This window comes from Lepidochelys kempii, chromosome 3 (assembly GCF_965140285.1).
Source record: "Lepidochelys kempii isolate rLepKem1 chromosome 3, rLepKem1.hap1, whole genome shotgun sequence".
In the NCBI taxonomy this organism is placed as follows: Eukaryota; Metazoa; Chordata; order Testudines; family Cheloniidae; genus Lepidochelys; species Lepidochelys kempii.
This window is the reverse complement of record NC_136382.1, coordinates 134,000,634-134,025,759: the sequence shown is the minus strand read 5'-3', so window position 1 is coordinate 134,025,759 and position 25,126 is coordinate 134,000,634. Positions and strand designations below refer to the sequence as shown.

The 25,126-nt window shown below is 40.3% G+C and overlaps 1 protein-coding gene across 1 annotated transcript in view; it reads left to right on the top strand.

Moving 5' to 3' along the window:
• Window positions 1-25,126, top strand: part of PCNX2 (pecanex 2) — a 224,881-nt gene that overhangs the window by 34,693 nt on the left and 165,062 nt on the right. Inside the window, exons 9-12 of the mRNA XM_073338102.2 lie at window positions 8,332-8,467; window positions 11,204-11,346; window positions 13,515-13,668; window positions 13,757-13,789. Of these exons, the coding sequence (XP_073194203.2) occupies window positions 8,332-8,467; window positions 11,204-11,346; window positions 13,515-13,668; window positions 13,757-13,789 (466 nt within the window). The remainder of the gene's footprint in view (window positions 1-8,331; window positions 8,468-11,203; window positions 11,347-13,514; window positions 13,669-13,756; window positions 13,790-25,126) is intronic.

The following is a 25,126-nucleotide window of genomic DNA, read 5'->3' as shown; positions in this document are numbered from 1 at the left end:
TTAGCCCGAGTCAGCTGGCACGGGCTGGCCACAGGTTTAATTGCAGTATAGACATACCCTAAGTGACTGATGTATTGGCAAAAGATATGTTGCAGTTTTTCACACAGTATTTGATTAGATGTCACTTAGTGATGAAATACTGTGGTATTCTGCCCCAGCCCAACATATGGTGATCAGATAGCAAGTGTGAATAATCGGGACAGGGTGTGGGGGCTGATCGGTGCATATATAAGAAAAAGCCCCAAATATTGGGACTGTCCCTATAAAATTGGGACATCTGGTCACCATACCCCCACAATGCCTACTGCACTTTGATCTGTGGGAATGGGTAATTTGTCAACATCCCCTGAAATGACTGCCAATGCAAGGTCATACGCCCAAAAATTACATGAGTCAGCATCATTCTCAGAAGTGCAGTTTTTGCTTGTAGTGTTTCAGAGGCTAACTTACTGATTTTAGACCCAAATATAGGTGTCCCCAAACACTTGATATTATCTATGGGCTTTGGAACATCTTTGTTTGAAGTGGTGTGATTCCTACCAAAGTCATCTGTAGTTGCATCCATTCACATCAGGGAAGCATTTTGCCCTTTAGTTTCAGGTAAGAGGTTCAGTTGGCAAATACTCTTTGGGAGATGTGAGCTAACTTGTATTCTTAGTCTGTCTCCTTTCTGAAGTATTTAAACTTTTGCAAATGGAACAGAATCTATGCAGGAGAGATTCATGACACACGTGCACTAATATCGATTGGTACAGAGCCGATATTTGTTTAGAATGGTTTGTTCTTCAAAAATGGTTGCTAATCATTATGCAACCTTCTTTGGTCCAAAAGTGTTTGATTCATTCATTCAAATATAGGCTTAAGTGGCAGACACTTTTTTGCAGTTCATTATCATTATTTGTACTACAGTAGCAGCTAGAGGCTTCAGCAGTGATAGGCACTGTACAAACTCACAGGAAGAGACAGGCCCTGCCCAGAGGAGCTTACAATCTAAATCGACAAAGGGTCACAGAAAGGGGTACAATGTGCAAGCTGAAGATTGAGAATTGGAGCCTGGAGAAGGTAAGTGACTTGCCCGAAGTATGAAGTAGAGCTGTGAACTCAACTCAGTTCCCTTGAATCCATGTCTAGTGTCTTTACCCCAGGGCCATCCTTTCTCCGTAAGTGACCCTGGGATGATCATTTTAAGACCGTTGTAGAAATAAACAGAAAAATGTGCAGGTTTATTCAATTCTTGATTTCAAATTAAGAAAGTAAGGGAAGTTTTCCTTTTACGCACTATACTGAAGTTAAAGGAAGCTCTGGGGAGTCATTAACACTGAACTCTTTGCTCATGCTGTTAGATGAAGCCTTGCCGCTAAACCTAGGCTGCCAATAGGCCTTGTGATATCTTATAATGTGAAATTCATTCCAATAGAAAGAGAATTCCTTTAATCTCCGGTTTAATTTGTTTTGTCCGTTTGCTTTCACAGTCAGCTCTTTTTTCAGCAGCAGTAGGGACCCTAGGCTAAAAAGAACTAATTGCAGCAAAAATAGTGTTTCTAACAACTACTAAGAAAAAAGTTCATTTAAAATTTCCTTCCAGCATAGCTTTTAAATGCTGTAAAATGCAAGTGTTTCCGACCCGAGTCTCATTTGACTCACATTCACTTCCATAAATAAAGTAGCTGCTGAGTGCTTTGTACTGTATGAAAGCATCTATCTGAACACCTTAGCAGCAACGTGCATATTCTGGATAAGTGCATTAATACTTTATAGTTTTCACCTCTGGCAAATTCCCCAAACACCTTATAAATGTACGTTTGCACTTCAAACTTGTGTTGAAATAGGAACATACACTGTTTGCAAGTTGTTCAGCACTGAAAGATGCCATATTACTAAAGCAGCTATTTTTTCCGCACAACAAGGAGACTCAAAAGACAGAGACAGCCTCCAGCCATAGTAATAAGCTGCTGATTCTTACTATTAGTGAAAAACTCATGTTGCCCTTTGACAAATGTATGCATTTGCTCCACTGCACAGATTTTGAACTCTATGCAATACAAATACAATGGGATCTTTGGGGATTAGAGGAGAAAATTCAGAGACCCAAACCCACCCAGTTTGGGGATTTGATGATTTCAGATAGATTTGTTCTTCCAGGGTCCTTTTAAATGTAATTCTATAGGAAAGTTTAAGCATTAATTTATTTTTTGTGGTTAAAATCTATACTTCCATGCTGCTTTGAATTCTAGCCTTCCTTGTAAGTCATAGATTTTCCTAAACCAAACACAATTCTGTTGCCGTCTCTCTGGCATCCATGCTGTAAACAAGAGGGAAAGGATTTCTAACATATTTACAATCTCTTCTAGATTTCCAGCTGCAGCAGCATCCATTCTTGCATTTTTACATAGAGGGAAAATGGATTTTTTGACTGTTATATATGAGTCTGTGAGGGCACCATTGCCACACGATGGCAGCAAAATCCTGTTTAGGAACAAAAGTCTCTACGGCTATACAGCTGTTGGTGCTTAGTCTGGAAGATCATCAACAAGGTTGCTTTACCTTTTTTTTTTTCTCATGGAAGACCTGAAATAGAACTTTAAAATCACATTCCCTTCACACATTCCATGCATTTGGGAAGTTATTTTGCCTTAACATTGCTGAGGTCACTGTTAAGGTTTTTCCTCTCTTGCCTTTCATTCTCTCATTTTTTAATCCTTCTGGGAAGTGACAATGTTCTGGCTGTGGCACATTACAATTCAGTGAGTTCAACTTGACACACATATTTTCCATTAAGGCTGAAAACATATAAAATGCTCTATAGAGAGAGACCACCGGTGCATTACTGATGTTCTAGGGATCAGGATGTGAGGAGCAGCAATGTGGCTAAAATGACAGGTCGCAGATCCCAGAGTCTTTTTGATTTCTTGCAAGAGGAGTACAAAGAAAAGTAAGATGCTTCCCAGAAAAAATATTTTAAACCCCCTCCCCCCCCAGTTTTTTTGGAATATTTATAAGAAGCTGTGGAACTTCAAATCATACTACTAAAAATCTGTAACTATTCAAGGATTATTATCCATTTTTTTAATTTTATTAAAACTCAGACCCGATATTCCTCATTCTTTCCACTGTCAAAGTGAAACTCTAACATAACCTTAACTGTGATACAGCTACCACTGCACCCAGAATACAGAATGTTGTTTTAAAGAAACAATATCAGATCAAATTTGGATCAAGATTTAGATTGTTGGAATATATTTTCTCAACACTTAAGACCAATTAAAATGTTTTCAGGATTTTTTTGTAACTTCTAATGGGAACAGGTGATTTAAAAACAAATAAATACTCCCCTTCAGTACTCTGTTTACATTGCTGCGCTGAGAACCTGAAAGTGAAATTGCCTATTAAAAAAGGATATCTAATTTCACTACTATTATTTCCCAGCTGAGAGAAATGCAGAAAGTAAACAGAGTAGTACAGATAGCAAAATGCAAACAGGATTTTAAACTGTTTTGGTTTTAATAATCTAAGTTGCTATCAGTAATATTGTTAAGGAAGGTTAAAATATGGGTTTTCAGTTGACAGGGTCCCTTTTAAAATCATAATTAGTGAATTTATAGAAAAAGAGCAAAGAGCGCTTCCTAAACTTCACAGCTTTTTTCTTGTCTGCTGTAACCAGTTTGATGTGCAATTATCTAATCTTCCTGGTGCTCTGATTTTATGTATTTCTACTTTCATTCTATACTTCAATTTGCCTTCTAATTTTTAAGAAGAAAGCCTTGTCATCTAATGTCATAATACATTAAATGTAAACCACCCATGACTTAAAAAGAAAAAATTCTCATAACTGATGGATTTAATGTCACTCGTGACTTATCTAAATGTATTAGCCGGATGAGTGCTGCTGGAGAACCATTCCAGCAGCAATGGATATCGAGGAGGGAGGCAGCAGGAGAGCCATCCAGATGAGGAGTAGGAATGATAGGGAGATGCCAGTGTAGATCCATTCTATGGGGCAGGAGCAGCGAGTCTTGTGAAGTGGCAGCACGAAGACAACAGCAGTGAGAAAAGGGAATCTGTGAAGACATTGATTCAAGACTTGTACCCTTTTACGATCATAAATGCAAACTCCTGCATTAGTAAAACAAACTGATAGAATTTGGAAGTGCACAAAAGGCAGGGAATTCAGAGTTACGATTACCAAGTTAGCCTTAATGGGATTTTGTTTAACTTGGTCATTTAGGCCTCAGTTCAGGAAGGTGCTTAAGAATGTGCGTAAGTTTAATAAGCATGTGAGTAATCAAAGGAAGTCAAAAGGAACCAGGCTGAATTAGGACCTTACCCAACTTTAAACTTTTAAAATGTGTTTTTTCAATATATATCACTTTTTTTTTTTTTTTGGCTGCATTGTTTCTCTGCTTAGTGGGGTTGTGGTTTTTTCCTGGTTTTAAAAAAAGTAATATTGGGCTAAAATATTTTAGTTGGATCAGTTTGCATGGCTTCTTGCTAGGCTCATATGATCCAGTTGCTACAGTCTGGAGCACTGACTATAGGATCTTTCCATTTAATAGCTTATTAGGCATATCCCTTTAGTCAGGTTTTTTTTTATTATTTAGCCACAATCATAATGTTAGCCACAGCATTTCCTGTCTCCTCTTCACATTGACACTGAAAAGGAAAGATCAGCCCAGGACTCAGTAAAGAATCATTTACTTAATCTAGGCATTCTTGACATTTTTAACTATGTGTATCACGGTCTTGATAGAGTATCTTGCAGACTCCTTCCCATGTGTAGAGGTGTACACTCCCCACTCCTCCCTCATTGCACAATATCTCTGTGGCCACAACTGCAACTGCTTACAATGGAAAAGTAATATTAGAAATATATTTTATGTTCTTTCAACTGCAATTCAACACAGCAACACTAGATAAAGAGAAGAACCAGCACCATTTGACTACCGGAAGGTGGTCAATGGACCACATTTTAAGAATCTCTCACTTGAACCTACCAGAATATTGGCATACTCTGTCCATGCATTTATTGAACAGTACGAACATGCTTTAAGCAAGGGGTCCATCAGGAGGGAGAAGTAGATTGTGTATTTTCTTCTAATGTAAACTTCTGTCTTGATCTTATCTCGGATAACTTCCGACTCAAGGCTGGATAAGTAGTGGAATATGGACCAGCATGAGCTGTGTTATTGCTTAGATTGATTTTTGGCAAAAATTTTCAGTGTCATAAAAAAAGTCATGAAAGACTAACAGGAATTTTATAACACAGATTTTCAAGTGTTGTGTGGTTACAATAAAATATTTAGTGTTGTGCAATTGTTCAGCTCAATTGATGCTTGTTCCACGGTGTAATAGAACTGTATGCTGAGCAAACAAATACAGTAGAATGTTAATCTCTTTCAGTTATCAACAGAGGGTGCTCTGTACCTTTCACATTAGTCATGCATATGTTACATGTTTGTCAAATATATCTTTAGTTATTAATTTACAATTCAAAATGTAGTGTAATTATACCTTTGCTTATATTAATGATGCCGTTTACAGTAGATCTTGATAACCTTAATTTGATTCTGCAAACTAATGTATTTTCTGTTCATCAAGGCCCCGTGTTACACCCTGATGTTCAGCTTTATGTTACAATTATTCAGTAATTAGGGAGTGTTTGCTCCTATTTGTACATATATTCTAATTTTACGGAACCCTGTTATAGGTTTATAAAAACACAAACAGAACTGTAGAATTTCTTGGTATTCATTGTTAGTGTGCCCGTGATGTGTCGTCATACATGGTGTATATCTTTGAGTATAAGTAATTTAACAATTAAACTGTTCAGCATCGGTAAGAGGGCATAGCACGTGAATGTAAGAATGATCAGAGCCATGTGGGACATAGGGAGAAAGATGACCGAGAAGGTGGGGGCTAGGTGATGGAGGAAGCGTGAGAAATAAAGAACAAGAGAGAGACTAGGTCAGATTTTTTTTTAACCTATATTAATGTTCTCCCCAAATGTAAATCAATGTGTGCACAGAGGCAGCTTTCCAAGAGCAGCACAGCCTCTATTTTTGAGTTGCTGCTTTTCCCACCTCTGCCTTCCCAGGTGCACATATTCTGCCCCTCTGTCCAAACTGTCCTACCAGGCGTCTAGAGTTCCTGACTTTCCCACTGCTGGCCTCCCGGGTGTTGACAACCTCTGGAATTAATTGCTTCTGCCAGACACAGCTGGTGGGTGGAGCTGTGAATTCTGCTGCTGAGAGGAAATAGAAGATAACTCTTAAAGCCGAGTGGGGCAACAGACTATCTTCTGGTCTAGTGGGAAAAGATTTGATCTCTAAGGAAAGACTTGATTGTAGAGAGAAGTGTCATGAGTCTACGGTGGACAGATTTTTGATTGGTCCAGAAAGCAAAGGCAAGGGGTTCTGTCTGGAGGGTTGTGGTGTGTGAGTGTAGTATCATCATGCCAGGCCCTTATTAGATGTGGGATTAAAGAAAATTAAACAAAAGTTGAGAATGAACCAGACTGCACTTGGCTTTTGCAAAGCAATGGCTAGGGGAGAGGGCAGACAGTTTTAAAGAGATGAACTATGTAGACATAAAAAGAACAGGAGTACTTGTGGCACCTTAGAGACTAACAAATTTATTTGGGCATAAGCTTTCATGAGCTACAGCTCTGTATTTTCCACTGAATGCATCCGATGAAGTGAGCTGTAGCTCACGAAAGCTTATGCTCAAATAAGTTTGTTAGTCTCTAAGGTGCCACAAGTCCTCCTTTTCTTCTTGCGGATACAGACTAACACAGCTGCTACTCTGAAACCTGTCATTATGTAGACATAGCATGCAACATTTCATTCTCTTTTCTGTATCTTACTGCACAGCCACTAATCTTTTACTTTCCCCTTTTGTCTGGCATATGCTTAGGAGAATTTGTATGGAAGGTCTGGCTTACTAAAGTTGAAAGGATGGTCCAGTGGTTAGGGTACTAGCTTGGAACTTGGAAGACCTGTCCTCAATTCCTTGTTCTGCTGCTACTTTGGGCAAGTCACTTAGCCTCTCAGTGTGTCAGCTCATCGTCTGTAACGTGGGGGTAATAGCACTGTCCTACTTCACAAGGGTGTTGTGAGAATAAATAACTTAAAGCTTGGAAGGCCCTCAGATACTATGGTAATGGGGGCCACATAAATATGTAGGGTTGATAAAGGCTAAGAGATACTGAGATTAGAATGAGGAGGCAGATGTGGAGACCCCAGTTGTGACAGGGATATAGGTATCCAAAAAGAATCCCATCCAAGAGTAACATTTAAATGATTAATTCTCAGCAAGAATTTTATTTAAATAAAATAATGTAACAAGTTTTGCAATCCAGTGTGTATTATTATTATTATTTTATTATTTATTAAACAGTGTATATTAGAAACTTTACCAGGGTTTTATTTTTTAAGTGCTAAATGTACAAAATCAAGAAGAAAGGAATAGAGAAAGACCTGCCATGGGGACTTGCATTCTAAGACCTTAATTACAGATGCAGTTGAACAAGAAGGGAGTTTTCACTCCTTTCATCATTTCATCGAAAATGATGGGCTGACAGACACCTATGCCTAGAAAGAGGATTTAGGGCTGACTAAAAAGAAAAAGCATATTAAAGATTTCTCTTGCAGAAATTTAAAATAAATTTTAGGGCTCCTGAAATGTGGCGGATTGACATCTTTGGAAACTGATATCTGTTGTCCACATGACAAGTACTAGTGGACAATGATAGCACAGTCATCCGGTGTGCCTTCGGCCAGTTGTGGATGGACCACATCTGGGGCTGAAAGACTTAAATCTCTGCGCTTTCCTTCTTGAAATCTTTGCTGAGACTACCAGAAAGGGTGCTGTGAAGGAGCGTATTACCTCTAATACGTCAGGGGCTCACAAGCAAAACAAACTGGGAGTAATGAAAGAGGCTCCCTACTTTGCCCTGGGGCTGGTCTATTTAAACAGGAACAGAGAGCTAAGGAAGAGCAGAGCGCCTCCTGGATTACACCCAGGGTTTTTTGACTGTAAGATCCTGGCTGTTACTTAAAGAAGTAGTATACGTCTTCAGAAGTGCCCATTCTGATAGTGGCATTTCTAAAAAGAACGCTTTTCTGTAGGGGACTGGACGGGGTCAACAAACAGCCATCAAAAACAAATGACTCTTGGTCACTAGAGGCCTGGGCTAGATTTTATCTGATGAGGTGGAAGGCTCCATGTCCCATTATGGATCCCATGAGCCATCCAGACCTCCTGCTGTATTGTTTTAAATGGCATTGACTTGACTCTTTCTAAAACCATTTCGTTCCTTTTTATCCCTGTGCACAGTGAAACACAGTTCAGTTCCTCTAGTACTACCACTTCAGAGAGTCAAGAACCATCTTCAGGAGATCACGCTGCAAGTGCACTCCAGCAGCAGCTCTTACTGATGGTGGCACGAAGAACACTTTCAGAAACACCACGGGTACGTTGTATTTCAGTTTCTAACATTTCAACAAATCATGTCATGTAAATATGTTGTAGAACCGACCATCTGGTGTGGTGGCAACCATTTTAACCCTTTCATATTTATATAGTATTGCTCCGCTGGGAGGGCTTGTTTGGCTACACGTTGAGTAGTATATTACTATACAAGTAGCCACATTGGTTTAAAAATAATAAGGGACCACTCTGAGCAAAGGTGGCAGAGATGGGTCCTTAAGGAGCATTTTTGAGCTTTTTTAATAATAGGGACAAGTTATCCAAAGTGCCTTGTATTAGAGTATTTAGCGATTACTATGAGTTTAAACCTGCTAAGCATTTGCATTAGGTGCATGTTAGCTGTACAAGGATACTGCCAACATGTAAATAGTCAGTCTCTTATCGTAAAAATTGAACACCAGAGGACACAGCTGTTAGGATTTTATACACGTTGCCAAATTCTAACAGTTTGACACATCCACTTTGCAGATTAGTGTGGGCACGTAGGCCTAAAATAGCAAGTCTGTCACCTCTTTTCTGAACTGGGAAGTAAAACTTTTAGGGCCTGATCCTGGGTCCTGGGTATCATTTGTGGGATGCCAGAGCACCCTCCACTTGCAGGAGCTGGAGTTGCTCATCACCTGTCAGAAGCAGGCCCTTAATGCTCAGTTTGGTTTGTAATACAACAAGGACATAGTTTATTTTTATAGTTTGTGTGGGCTTGGGGGTCTCTTTGACGTTCTCCAAGCTGTCTTCCAGAATCTGGAGATACCCTCATCCCAAGCTTAACACCTTCACCCACCCCACCACGGCCACTTCAAGTCTGATGTTAATAAACCTAAAACATCAGACAATTATTTATCTTGACTTAGATTTTTAACAGGAACTAAAAGTTGACAGGAAAGTAGCTGATGTAAGCTGATTTAAAACTCGTTTTTTGCTTATGTATGTTATAAATGCATATAAAATGATAATTTAGATTTGTATAGAGATTTCTGTGCAATAATCCCAAAAGACTTTACAAATATTTGTTAAGCCTGCTAACTAGAGAATTATCATCACTTTTACCTTATCTGTAGGAAATCTGAGGTATTGAGAAGTGAAGTGTCTTGCCCAAGATCACACTCCAAGTTTGGGACTAGAACCCATGTTTTTATGGCTTCTAATCTTGTGATTATAAGTGAAATCTTAACCCTATTGAAGTCATTGAGAGTTTTATCATTGACTTGGATGGGTCTATGTCCAAATTTCTTGGTCAAGGTATAGTCAAGGTCCAGATTCCAGAGAAAATAATAATAAAAAAAATAACGATGATGATAAAAAGATTTTGAAGTCCGTTCAAAAGTGTCTGGCAGTCAGGATTTGGCCTGCAGTCAACGTATTGACTACCCCAGGCTAGAATTTCACTCAGAGCTTCAGACACCCATATAAGTTAGCTGAGATCTTGTCTATATGATAATTTAGTTCGTAGCAAGCTGGGGTGTGAATCTACCTGCACTAACCCGCAGCGCATTAGCTCTCTGTGTAGACCTTGTAGATGTGCACTAACAGTTCATGTCAAAGTGGGGTAAATCAAAGTCCACTAACAAACTAACAAAAGTGCATGTCAGCAGGGTCCATGTGGACAATTAGTATGCCGCAGACTAATGCATGGTAGAGTCCCACCCCAGTTTTCTGTGAACTAAGTGTTCATGTAAACGAGCCCTAAGTAATATTTCATTCATTTTGTGGAGAGGTAAATGGAGGCACAAATAGATTTAGTGTGGCCTCATGCAAGTCACAGCCAGTCAGTGACATAGCACTGACTACAACGCAGAAGTCCTGATCTAGGCCCGAGTCCTGCAAACCATTATGCACATGTGCTTAAAGTTAAGCACGTGCTGAAGTGTTTGGAAAATCAGGGCCGTAGTGTCCTGTTTAGATTTTTAAACAATTCCTTTGCTAGCATTGTCATTTTTCTACTCTTTTTCAAGTCATAAAACTAAATTAGGAGAGTGGTAGTAATGAATTTAAGGTGAGTGTGATTAAAAATAAAAAGGAAAAAGAACAGGAAAATTGATTACTGTAATAGTTTCTGTTGGAGCAGAGGTTGTAGAGCCAGGCGACCAAATATAGAAAACACTCCTAGATGGCAGATATTATAAAAAAAAAATGTAAATGTTCATATTTCACTTTTGGCTTTTTAAAATCCTTCACAGTATGTTAAGTAAAATGTCTAAATTGTAACTTAAATAATGTAAAAACTGTGTATTATTTGAATTCATATTTTGCTTAAAAATTACTGTGACAGAAGGAACACAATCTGTCTCAAATCATATTTTATGTCACTTGGAATTATTAATCGCTAGGATTCTCAGTTAGAGGCAAGGATCTTTTCCCATCAGGTGCGGTTGTGGCTTATGCTGTGGTTGGTCTGAAGTGTGGAAGAAGCAAGAAAACCATAGACAAAATAAACCATGGGGATTAAAGAAATAATTTGTTACTATAACTTGTTAATGTATTGTTAATTGTATTTTGCATGATTGGCATAACTTCTGACCATCTATAGGAAATGAGATTAATATATTATGTTCCTTATGTTTGAAATAATATGGAGAGTAAAATTTTTTACCAGTATTCATTTATAAAGAAATTGGAATGGAACATTGACATATAAATTCTGCTTTTTAGAGCATGTACTTTAGTGGCAACAGTATGCCAGTATGAAACTGTGTATGTGTGTGTTTTGTTTGCTTTAAAGCAACTGAGTCAGGACTTTGAGGACTCTTCATGCTCTTCAGCACAACGAAAATTTAACAGGCAGTTTTACAAATTTATTATATTTCCTGGCAAGTGGATTAAAGTCTGGTATGATCGACTTGCCTTGTTGGCATTACTGGATCGGTAAGCTTTCTTCATACTAAGTGGCATGAATTTCTCCTCACAGGTAAAAATGCAAACTATTAAAAAAGGAGTGAATGGTGGGACTCATTTTAAATAAATATGTTTAGTTTAAGTGTGGGAAAATGTTTCTGTGCTCCAAGCCTCAAAACTTCAGAGCTTTTTGTGGCCCATGACCCTTCTATATGAGAAGTATCAGAGGGGTAGCCTGTTAGTCTGTATCTACAAAAACAACGAGGAGCCTGAAGAATCCTCCGCATCTGAAGAAGTGAGTTTTTTACCCACGAAACTTATGCCCAAATAAATTTGTTAGTCTCTAAGGTGCCACCGGACTCCTCCTTCTATATGAGAAGAGACCTTGATTTAAGTGAGGGCCCAATTTGTGCGATAGTTCCCAATTTGACTCTAGATTCTTGGGCCTGCTGCCTCTGGCAGTGAAGAGGTGGGGCAGGGGCAGGGGCATTGAGGGGCATTGAAGCTGCCCACCAGGCAGAGGGGAAGTCGGTGCCTATGCAGTGATTGAAAATTAGTGTTGTGTGTGAATCGGAAGAGAAGAGAACAGAGGGAAGAACAGAGGGAAAGCTGCCAGATTTTTGTCACTGAAATACTTCCAAATTTTAAGAACAAAGTTCAGGAGGGAATCCCCCTGGTTCCCCCCCACCACCCTAACTCAATTATTTGATGAGACACAATTCTGTTTCTTTCTCTGGCATCGTTTCTTCTTGTCTTTCTTTTCTTTCCCCCATGTCAGTTGTAATCAGCTGTTTTGGCAGTGCTCTTTATCTGCTAGACTATTATCAACCCAAAACAACTAAGCCTACATAGCCAGTGACTGCAGGCTAGCCTGTCATGAGCTTGATCTCTGTTTGTGTGGGTGTATGCCCTATACACATGTTAATATGATCTCTGCTGCAGATATTTCAGACTACAACTTTAGTGTTCTACAGAAATCATGGTATGTAGTCAGAGAAGTTAGATTTAGCATATATGCCTCTGTATATGTGGTGCCTTGTCTAAGCACTTCAAGTGCATGGAAAAATATCCACAATACACTCTTTTTGTTATGGATTGAATATTTAAATTGCTTTTCTCTGGACACCTGTTCTAATAAATCTTATTAAACATATGAAAGATTTAATATGTTTCAGTACTATAGATAAGAACAAATTGTATATCTTTTCTAATTCTATATTGTTAGGTTTCAGAGTAGCAGCCGTGTTAGTCTGTATCTGCAAAAAGAAAAGGAGGACTTGTGGCACCTTAGAGACTAACAAATTTATTTGAGCATAATCTTTTGTGAGCTACAGCTCACTTCATCGTATGCATGCTTATGCTCAAATAAATTTGTTAGTCTCTAAGGTGCCACAAGTCCTTCTTTTCTTTTTATATAGTTAGGGGTGCACTTTAAAGAATAATTTTAACATGACAACAGTATTGCTCGCCACCTTTGGCCACATTCTGTATTTTGTCTTTAGCATTTTTAGTACATGAATGCTTATCATTCCCTTTAAAAACTGTTTTATAGAGAGACTTACAGGGAACCGCACACTAAAGTATACAAATTACTTGGTGAAATTCTATGCAGGAAGTCAGACTAGATGATCCTAATAGTCTCTGATAGCCTTAAAATCTATTCATCTATGACAGAGGTGGACAAACTACGGCTGCAGGCCACATCCGGCCTGTGGGACTATCCTGCCTGGCCCTTGAGCTCCTGGCCAGGGGGGCTAGTCCTCGGCCTCTGCCCTGCAGCCTCAGCTTGCCGTGCTGTCTGGGCGGCGGGGCTGCGAGCTCCTGCCGGGCAGTGCGGCTGCGAGAGCCACCAGGTGTAGTGGCCCTCCATACACTTTTGGAACCATGATGTGGCCCTCAGGCCAAAAAGTTTGCCCACCCCTGATCTATGAAATAAAATTCACAGGGTTGAATACAAGGTTTAGGTGTCATAATGAGATGTACAACTAAAGACTTAGAGTGAAGTATTATACACTGATAAGTCCACAAGCAGTTGGTGTAGAGTTTTGAGGGCAGATCCTCAGGTGGTATAGTGTTATAGCTCAAGTCAGTGCAGCGATGGCAATTTACATCAGCTGAGGATCTGTCCCTTTATCTCTAGTAGTTGTATGGGCACTTTTCTCCTTTTGAAACCCCTTTTATTTATTTTATTCCTGTAGGACTGAAGCTATCAAGGAGAATGTGTTGGCTGTTCTTCTAGTAGTTCTTGTCTCACTTCTTGGGTTCCTAACTCTGAACCAAGGCTTCTGTAAAGATATTTGGGTCCTCCTGTTCTGTCTTGTCATGGCCGGTTGCCAATATTCCCTTCTAAAGGTAAGAAATTTCCTGTACACAAAATCTCCTGGAATTTTTGGGGATCCAAAAACCTGTAAATAATTTTTTTTCCTGTTTTTGTTTTTAGAGTGTTCAGCCCGACCCTGCGTCACCAATACACGTAAGTCTCAGCAAGCAGAGCAAGTTTTCTTTTTATAGTATCACTTTTGTACTGAGAGGGAATCAGTTGGTACTGCTGTGATGCTACCCAGGGTCATCATGAGGCACCACCTTACCGCTCTTAGAGTGCAGTTGTCTCATCTGTGTCTGTTATAGTCCAGCTCCCTGGAACCAACAGCCTCTGGCAACACAGGCTAGTGACAGGCACACACCAACCCCTGAGTCCTGAGAGTAATCCCTGTAGCATCCAGCCCCTTGTCCACCAGCCACTCATAAGAGTTACCAGGTATGCTGTCCCCAGAGGAACAGTATACACACAAGAAGGCTGTAACCAGGGTGGGATGAGCAAGGCAGCCGCCCAGTGTGGAAAAATGGGGTGAAGAAATGCTGAAAACCCCCCGCAGGGGGCACAAATATGCTTGCTCGCTCTGGGCACTAAAATGTCTGGTTACAGCCCTGCACGCAAGCTGAATGATTTCAACTCAGGAACAACACTTTGCTTAATACTACAGCACTAAAATATATTTGTAATTAAAGTAACAATAAGTTTATTAACAAGGACCAGAGAGTCAAAGATTCAAGTCAGTAAGGACAATGGACAGAGAAAGGTTATGTATAAAACAAAATATAACACTTTTCCTAGAGTCTATATTAAACAGGCCAAGCCCATGTCTACAAAAGTTTGTCACCCAGAGCAATCTCCCAGCATCTCCAACCAACATGACTGGGATCCCTCTTTCATGAATGCAAAAAGTGATGTCCTTTTGCTTCCTTGGTTAATGATAAAAAAGGTGTACTTTTGTCGTCTTATCTCCCAAACATCCATTGTTTGTCCCAAAAGTCAGGATGCCCCCCCATGGTTTATTCCCTAGTGTGCTGACTTCATGTTGACTTCTTATGCAAACCGGGCTTCATTTGTATTGGCTTTTGATGCTTAATTTATATGTAAACCAAGACAGATAAGGGAATATACATCCTTTTGTCTGGCAGAAACCAATGCTGCCTCGATTCAGACTCTTTTTAGGAATGTATTTTCAGTATATATACACAACTTCTTTCATGGTATTTGTACATACATTTCACAATGACATTAATGATCAGTGAGAACCCAGCTTTTATTGAAGATCTCACATAACATTCTGTGTGGATAAATACTATGGAAGCAGGGTGCTAGGTGTAGTGAGATTGTCAGGCCTGTTAGGAGTTGCTGTTACAGAGCAGTGAACCCTTTGCCTGTTGGCATTGAGGGGTTCTTAGTGTCACAACAGTGAATCATTGAAATAAGTAGCTCTTGTAAATATTGTTGGTTGTTTATCAAGAACCCTATTTCGTGTGGCTTTTGTGGCTTCAATACTATTTTTATTCATGATTGGTTATTTGAATTCATCATTACTTTTAGGTACTCTGTGTGCTAAAATATAATAAACATACATGTATCTGAATTAGACTATTCAGAAACTCAGTCATATGGAATCTGACCAACATTTTCTCTGTTTTCCATTAACCACTGTTGGCTTTTAAAACAACAACAATCCAGACTCATCCTTCAGTCTTCAGTCAATAGGGATTTAAAATTAATCTTCAAGACAGATCATTGATTTTTAATCTGCTATTACTGATGTTTTCCTCAAAGTCATTAAGAAAAAGTACATAATTGGCTGATCAAATAGCACATGCTTCCTTATTAAATTAATCTATTCCTGTAATTGTATTTATATATAATATTCATCCTTCCTTCACCAATTACCACAACTAGGAGAAGTATAATTGAGGTATCAACAATGGATTGTTGTAAACTTTCACTAGCAGTATGTGTATTAGGTTACATTGAGAAGAGATATGTGAGATCTGCCTTACTGCGAGTAATGGCTACCCTGGTATTCTGAATCATATCTCCAGAGCAGTAGTACATTAGAAATACTGATTCTATGTTGGAAATGCATTGGTTTGCTGGCATCAGATTGTCCTATTTAGGAATATTTCTTCCAGGAATAATATGTGCACCAGGGAAATAGATTCAGTGCATCTATTGCTCCCAGGGTAGTGAAAGAAATGGAAGTGTGATATTGGATACATTACATTAAACAAATAAGATATGTGTTCTAACACTTATCAGTTGGCTAGCTGTAATGTAAAGCAACCAATACTAGCAAAAAGAAAAGGAGTACTTGTGGCACCTTAGAGACTAAACAATTTATTTGAGCATAAGCTTTCGTGAGCTACAGCTCACTTCATCGGATGCATACTGTGGAAAATACAGAAGATGTTTTTATACACACAAACCATGAAAAAATGGGTGTTTTATTTGTGCTGGAAATGGCCCACCTTGATTATCATACACATTGTAAGGAGAGTGATCACTAGATAAGCTATTACCAGCAGGAGAGTGGAGTGGGGGGAGAGAAAACCTTTTGTAGTGATAAACACCCATTTTTTCATGGTTTGTGTATATAAAAACATCTTCTGTATTTTCCACAGTATGCATCTGATGAAGTGAGCTGTAGCTCACGAAAGCTTATGTTCAAATAAATTGGTTAGTCTCTAAGGTGCCACAAGTACTCCTTTTCTTTTTGCGAATACAGACTAACATGGCTGTTACTCTGAAACCAGTACTAGGTAAGGGGAATGAGCAAAAATCAATACAGTTGATGTTCTTATCTAGAAGGATAATGTAATGTAAGGGTGGGGGGGGGGAGGAGTTTGTGAACTGTTGGAGGAGGACTGAATTCTTTCTCCAAGTCAAAATATTGTGTGTGCTCACTCAGGACCTGAGCCTATCCTACAGTTTGTTGATTTTGGACTCTCTCACCTTCTGGGAAGTCTGCCGCTAGATAAAAGAGCACTGCTGTTTGCAAGCTGCTATTGGGAGTGGTGTGGGGAGGTGGGAACTACAAAGCAGCTCTGTCTCCTGGATCCTTTCCCTTTGACAGTGATTTTTAGCCTTAGTCATTTTGAAGACTGGAAATATAAATTCATTTTTTAATCAAGGTTCTTTGCAGTTTATAACTGTAAGTTCTACCAAGGTGAATTTGAAGGATTCTTAGTTTCCTTTCCTGCCTCAGGCATTCCTAGAAATTATGGAATTGCTCAGCTATCGCACATTTGGAAGCAATTTATGCCTACCTGCAAACTGGACAGTGTTGATAAACGTTAGTTTACAATTCCATTCCTTGTAGTGTATGTTATTTCCAAGGATTTAAAAAATATTCAGATCTCAGGAAAGAGCTAATTTTCTCGATGCCAAAAATAGACCATATTTGTCAGTTCGACTAACACATTTCTACACACAATAATGTGAACAGTAATCAAATCGCTTGCACATGCAAACATTGATAATGTTCACATTTGTTTAAGAGGGGTGGTAACCAGCATAATCAAAACTTCATTATAATCACATCCTAGCCTAAATTATTTGTAGCATCAAAGACGAAATAACTAATGAAGCTTAATTGAGGCATATTTTCATGCAATACCATGGCTAGAATTTTACAGTCACAGTAAAAATGTTGTTATAACATCATCCATCATATTATATTCTACATGTTATACAGTATTATAACAAAGTGATGATATACCTGATTCCCTCCCAACCCTTCCACAAGGCCTGGTTTATTAAGAAGTGCCTATGAAAAAATATTTTACAGTATCATTTTCACTCAACATTTTAAACATGAATGGTGTATTTAACATAAATTAAGCTAGAAGACTTAATCCATATTGTATTATGCATTATAATCACTTAAAAGTTATTAAATTTTATAATATGAGATGTATTAATAAAGGCTTGCTGGAATTAGTTGGCATCATTAAAAATAAGACAACAAGTAGGCTTGAAAGGATACCATACCGTACTACTTCATAATTCACACAACTACATTAAAATTGAAGTAGATAAGATGGCTTGATGCTAATGTGAGGATGCAGAACAGAAGGGAGATTAAAGAATGATCAGTGTTATAAACCTGAATGACAATGCAGCTGAAATTTTCCACACTAAAACAAGACTGGGGAGCAATGGGATAATCTGAGGGTTTTTCTGGGTCCATTCTTTTTCTTGGATTCTCAGACTACAGTGGCCCCTTGTGCCTTTGATCGTCTATGGCTGCTGGCAGATTCCAAACATTATTCCCAATCTCTTTCAGGCATACTTTTCAGTAGTCGGTCATGGCTTTGTCATCTTGAAACTAGACTACTGTAACAGATTCTGTTTGGGACTGTCCTTGAAGACAGTCCAGAGTAATGAGAAATAAGGAATAAATTTTTGACAGTGAAGATAATTAACCATTGCAACAATTTACCAAGGGTAGTGGTGAATTCTCCATCACTGCCAATTTTTAAATCAAGATTGGATTTTTGTTTCTAAAAGACGTGCTCTAGATATTATTTTGAGGAAGTTCTATGGCCCGGGCTATACAGGAAGTCAGACTAGATGTTCACAGTGATCCCTTCTGGCCTTAGAATTTAAGAATCTAGTTAGGAGGCATAGAATGCTGGTACCTAGTGTGGAGTGTGTCACTATGAGCATGTAAGGCGAGAGCTCAGATCTCTACAGTAGTTTCCTGTTCACTTCATGATGCAATTTAAGGTGTTGCTGACGAACCTGAAAGTCCTGAATGTCTGTCCAGGACCAAGTTTTGTGGTCGATATCACAGAAGGCCTCACAGGGCAAGAAGCAGTCTAATGAAATCATCTGGAATCCTGCTTCTGTGCACAAAGCAGAGGTCTCAGCAGGGTAGTGTCTGATACCAAGGTGATGGGTACACTTTAGATAGGTAGATATGTATGGCTTCTGCCTTTTGAAATTTTTTCCAACTAGATGTCTGCCAGAGTCTGAGGTTAGTGAGCTTCAGAGTACAACATAGAGCTCATTTAATGTGATTAATGTTCAGTTTCTGTGTGTGGTGTTTAATGTTATATTTTTAATTGTTTTGTTTTGTTTTGCTTTGCTTTGGCATTTAGTTTGGAATAGTCTCTGCTTTCAGTGCTTAGTCGCCTAATTCTTGCTGCTGACAGTTCTAATGCTGCTTTCTGAGAGAGGATAGGGCCTGATTTTCACTCACTCTTCACTGAGTTAGCTTAGGCAAGTAACTCCTACCTAACATCTGCTTAGACACTTGGCTTTCAGTCACAAGCCCCTTGATGTTTCCTACTGTGTACACACACACACACACATACTTCCTCCCTCCCTCTCCCCACCTTTTCTTCCCCTCCTCCCCATTTTACATGTCTTTCAGAAATACAGCCACACAGGAGAAAAACATTAAATAGAGCTGGTTGAAATTTCCCTATCAAATTAGTTTTAATTTAAAAAATGGCTTTTCAGCCAAACAAAAATTTTTGGAGAACAAATTAAAAAAACAAAAAAACAACAACTATTTTTGTTGAATATTTTCAAGTTTTGTTGAAAAAATTAAAATAATAATAATCAGGGTTGGAGTTATTATTTAATATTTGACACCAAAACCCAAAAACCTAAACATTTCACGTAAATAATTTCACAAAATTGAAAAAAAAAATGTTGTTTTTTAAAAAAATTTTCACAGGGGAAAAATTATTTGCCAACCAGCTGTACGTATAATGTAACCAGGTAATCCCAGAAAAAATAAAAATAAAAATCTAAAACTGTTGCAGGAGGACTTAGTGACAGGCCAGCTTTACCAGAATGAAGTTATTTCATTATGGTGAAATTGACCAATACAAAGCAAGTAGCATTTTGTAGATTATTCCTTAAATTTATAATTCTCTTGTGTCAATGATAAGCTTCAATTCCTGCATCCCTATTCAATGGAAGGCTGTCTGGTCTGGGAACGTGCCCAGTGTAGCCAGCTGGCATGGGATGAGAATGTGCTTTTCTCTAATCCTTCAACCCCTGAAAGGCATTAATGTGTCCACCTCCAGCTGCTGACACAACAGGAACTTGTTTTCTCCAGCAAGTGCTGATGTAGGAGAATTAGCTGATATTGGATCTCTTCAAGGAACTTCTATCTCCTGTCAATTATCCACTTCCCAGCCTCACGAGTAACCTCTCAGTGTTGAGCAATCACCCTCATGTGAGGCACAGTTGACAGGCCCTCCTTGAACACCCATACGAGCAACAGTCCTTCTTTCTCTAATGCTATTTGTCCCCTGTTACTGGGGGGCTTTAGTGGTCTGTCATGACGTAGGCAAAATTTGCTCTTTGGGACATCTAGTGGCACATATGTCAGGATATCACCTTAACAGATGGGTACCATGCGGTATTTCTTCCCTTTTTTGATTGTCTGGCTGCTCTCCAGACACTTCTACCTTGATTGAATTGGCCTCATTAGCACTGACCCCCCACTTGGTAAAGCAACTCTCATCTTTTCATGTGCTCTGATATATATACCTGCCTACTGTATTTTTCACACCATGCATGTGATGAAGTGGGTTTTAGCCCATGAAAGCTTATGCCCAAATGCTTTTTAAGTGTTTTTCTTGGATGCAGTTTGTCTCTAAGGTAAATGAATAACATTCTGAAAGCAAGTAGAAAACACTCCTAATTTTACCATTATACCATGGACATACAACTTATTAAAGAGAAGAAGAGAGAGGGAAAATTGCAGCCTTTAGTATAATATTGAGGCCATGACTAAATGCTAACTAGACTTCACTTTGACTTAATTCACATTTCCTGAATACAAGATGCAATGTAAGCACACCAGTTCCTAGTAATCTGCTGCGTTGCTAACTGATTGATCCCAGAAGCGATTACAGATCAGTCAATATTAATACCAAAGTATGAGCCTGGCTGAAGGCCAAAAAATTATGGTCACTTTACCCTTCTTCCCGATTAAAAAAAGGATTGTGAAGAAGTGCTCTTTTACTAGAGAAGAAGTGCTCACTTAAATTAGATTTTGCAAATACAAATGGGTTTACGGCAACATTGTATAAGGCAAACCTGAATCCTTGTCACTTTGATTTTGGCTTTTCACACTCAAGCATCCTTTGAATTACCAGTGTATGAAATGTTCTATTTACCCTTGAGCTTGCTGTCAGAAGAGCTGTTAATATTTTCTTTAAATATCTGCTTGTATTTTCTCCATCCCTCACCCTACAGAAATGTTTTTGAACCATCTGGAATCACGTAAATGAAAGACATTTAATTTGTTCTAAGTATACAGGGTTATTTATCCTCCAATTCAGCATTCCTATCGGAGATCAGCATTTAGGGCAGCACTTGATGGGGAATGCCACCTCAGGTAGAAGCACATTAGTGTAGGGTCAAATGGCTCATGTTGATGAAAAAATAGAATAATGTTGGTGATATGGTACATTTTACGTAGTCCTTTTCATCCCAAAGAATCCCACAAGCCATGAGTTTGATTCAACTATCCTTACACAGGCAAAACAGGAATTGCTTCACTCACTGCTGAAATCGAGCCATTCCTGGGGAGGAAAGCTGCAGCTGTTTACCAGCATATAGTGTCACTATACAATGATTAAGGACAGGAAGAAGAATATTATAGTTGACTGAAACTGCACAGGGAATTAAAGCAAAATATAATTACCCAACTTGGAACTGAGATAGGAAACAAAGATTAACACACCTACGCTTGCAAAATGTGCACTGGAAACTCTCATAACAGAGAGTGGGCAGCGCCTCACTTTTAAGCCTCCTCAAAAAACACCACCTCCAAAAGCATGGTGCCATAGGGCATACGTTTAATATTGGTTTTGAGAAAAGAGGTCCCACCTATTAAATCACCCATACCCTCAGTCACTTCCTGGAGAAATCTGCGTTTTCCTTTGAGGTCTCTCATCCAAGTACCGACATGACTTAGCTTGTGAGATATGATGAGCTTTCAACCCGAATGAGGTGGCATTAGTTCAGCTCTCAATGAAGCTTTTTTAAAAAAACAACAACAAAGAGTGATTGACTGAAGGGGGAAAAAAAAGACCAAGACCAACTGAGCTGAATCAGAACTGTAATTATAGGAGTTTGTTAAAAAAGCAGCAAAGGTAGGACATTCTGGGTAACACAACATAATGTGTTTTTTCCCAGACCACATTGGAGATTAATGTAAGGATACAGTGAAAGGAATTAGGATTTTAGTTTTTCTAAGCCCTGAGGAAAGACCTTGATATTGAAGGAGCTGGCAGGAAGCCCCTTATGAAAATGTACAGTATTTTTGTGGTGGACAAACCAGATTCCGATACAAGAGAAGAATGGACTCCGCTATCTTCCAGAAGATAAACTGAATTATTTAAATGTCTGAAAATACTTTAAAAAAATATTTTTCATTTTTGTGTTCTCTGTGCAGTTCCAGGTAATTTTCTGGGGGGAGTAGTGGGTCCCTCAGTGTTAAGTGGCTTGCTTTAATTTAAACAGTAGTGAGAAATAAGGGGGCCATAAGATAGAAGTGAGGTAGCCTAAAATTAGTAAGGGGGCTCAGTTCCCTACAAGCCCCCCCCCCCCCCCCCCAGTAATCTGAGCACTGATTAGGTGGATTGGAAGAGGGTTTTTAAAGGTATTTCTGGCCTGACCAAAAGCAAGGATGTTCAGAAAATGTTGGGAATGCCTGCCCTTAGAATTTCCATCACAGGTGCTTGGCCCCACAGTGATTAGAGTGTGTGGAAATAGCCACACTTCAGTAGTTGAACTGACCACACTGCATGCTGCCACTGTGTGTGTGATGAACACCTGTCCCCTCGATGTCTGGTAGGGTGCTCTGTGTACTGTGAGCTCAGAGGCAAGCACTAGGCTCGACACATTTCCTGCACAGCCCTCTGTGTGCAGTCCAGTTCTCAGGCTCATGTTCCCCAGCCTTCCCTTTGCAGCCAGCTCCCAAAGTGCTGCCTCCAGCCTGCTTCTACTTGTATGCAGCTCCAATCCCCTCTGACTTAATAGACACTTCATTTTAATGTCCTCTAAGAATTATGGCGCCTCAACTGGCTGGTTGTTAAACTGGGCAAGGCGCAGTGCCCTTTGCTGGCTAGATCCTCTCCCTCCAGCTCAGCCTGGGTGAGGGGAAGCTACCCAGTAATGAGCCAGCTAGGTTGTTACAGTATTAAGCAGGGGCAGTTTTAAAAATGTTTCCTTTTAACTTTTGACCATTAGGTAAAGTTTGGCTAGTAGAGTCTTCCCGAAACACCCAACCTGATTAGCGGGCGTTGATCCTGCGGAGTAAGGGTTGAATGAGTTCTGCCTAGTCTGTCGGATAGGTAGCTAGTTACTGCAATCAAGGTATCAGTGACTCTCTCTTGCTTGCTCGCTCGCTCGAGAAGATCTAGGGTCTGGGCTGAGCAATCTAGAGGGTAGAATCCCAGGACAAAACTTTAACTGAACTGTGAATTTATTAACAAAGAAATAAGACATGAAAGCAGGCTGTGCAAGGCATCATCTCACTTAGTGATCATAGCAATGCCCATTGCAATAATACAGGAAATATATTCCCATTAAGGACTTGGCTAATGGTAAAAATGTAAAAATAAATGGTGTAAGGGTGCCCATTGTAAACACTTCTGTATGTTACTTAGAGTACAGCTGGCAGGAACCTCTGATTTACAGACAGATGAAGTGAGCTGTAGCTCACGAAAGCTTATGCTCAAATAAATTTGTTAGTCTCTAAGGTACCACAAGTCCTCCTTTTCTTTTAGACAGATTCCTGGTTCCCATGTATGTTTGCAAGATGAAGTGAAAATATGAAGCTGGATTTTGTGTGGGTCATGTCTGCTGATACTCTGATAACTGGACAGAGGCAGCTTGAGCCAGTTCAATGGGAGTTTGCCTACCAGCTTCACTGTAGAAGTATCACTATCTTTGCTTTTTTCTGATGCTTTTGAGGGTCTCTCTCTTCTCCCTTCCTCTCCCCCCAATTGCCTCATCAAGTAGCAACTCTTCCTTTGCCTGAGGAGCTAGCAGCAGGAGGAATTGAGATGAAAGTGACTCACCCCTGTGCCCATTCCAGGTGCATTCCTTCCCCTCCTTCTTCCAGCTCATAGGCTGCCCCACCCACATCTTTGAGTCAAGGATTGTTTCAGCGCTGTGTGTGGTGGTGGTGGTGGTGGTCGGGGACAGAGGGCTAAATCCAAAAGGGGTTTAGCTGCCTAACTGCAACTTGAGGTGCTTAAGTCAAAAATTTAAATCTTCAAAACCTAACTTCCCGAGGTGCCTATGTTTCCACTGATAAAGTCCACGTGGCACCTAAATTTCTGCATGTGCTCAGCCATCCAAGTCCCAGGCATCTAGCTCATGCTTCAGCTGCAGTGCAATCCTAAAACTAGGCATTGCTTGGCTTATCTCACCTGTGGGGCCTGATTTGGTAGGTATTTGTAGAGGTCTCTTTCCAGATCAGGCCTGGCACAGAACTATGTAGGTGGTGATGCTCCTGCTCCCCTTGTAATCTTTAGCCCAGTGGTTACAGCAGCATCAGACAGAGGGGGAATTTGAACCTGGGTAACCCACATCCTGGGTGAGTACTGTAACCACTGGGCTAAAGGTTATCAGGGTACCGCGACCAACTTCTCCTCCTTCATTGTTTTGTGTGAGAAATGACTTAGATGCCTAACTCCAGGAGAGGGTTCATGGCTGTAAATCCCGAGTGTAGGGAGGTGCCTAACTCCATTTGAGAGGTGGGACCCAGAGCCTCCCTTGGGTACGGCGAATCAGGAAGACTGCCCCAGGCCCCGCGCTTTGGGGGCCCCTGCGTTTCCATAAAATCATGAGGCGTTGGGATGGAAGGTGAGGCAGGAGGCGGGCGGGTGAGCAGGGTGAGGAGACGAATGGGGAGGCGAGCTGCAGGTGGGAGGGGGGGTGAGGAGGCGGGCGGGCGGACAGCAAGGATGAGAGTGGCGGGCGGGGGTGAGGAGGAGAGCAGCGGTCACCGGCAGCCCCCCTACCAGAACCTCCCCCTCCCCCAGCACCTCCTGCCCGCCAGCGGGTCCCGCCGATCAGCGCCTCCCCTTCGCTCTCAGCGCCTACTGCTTTCGTGGCATCAGGGGGCACTGGGGGGAAGGGGAGAGGAGTGATGGCGCAGCGCTTGGGGGAGGGGGCGGAACTGGGTGGGGAAGAGGTGGGGGGGTGGGAAGAAGCAGGGCAGGGCTGGGGCCTTGGGGGAAGGGGTGGAGTGGGGGCGGGGCCTGGGCAGACCTGATAAGGAGCACCCCCTGGCAGATTAGAAACTTGGTGCCTATGTCCCGGGCTCCGCAGTCCACTAGGGAGGATCCTGGTGGCACCTAAGTTCCATTCCTTTCGGGGCATCTCCATTGGTTAGCTTAGTCAGCTCCCCGCTCACTGTGTCAGTTTTTGTTGATCCCATTCTTAGACACCTAACTCTCCCCATGCATTGTATAGGGAATTTGGGAACCTAAATTAAGG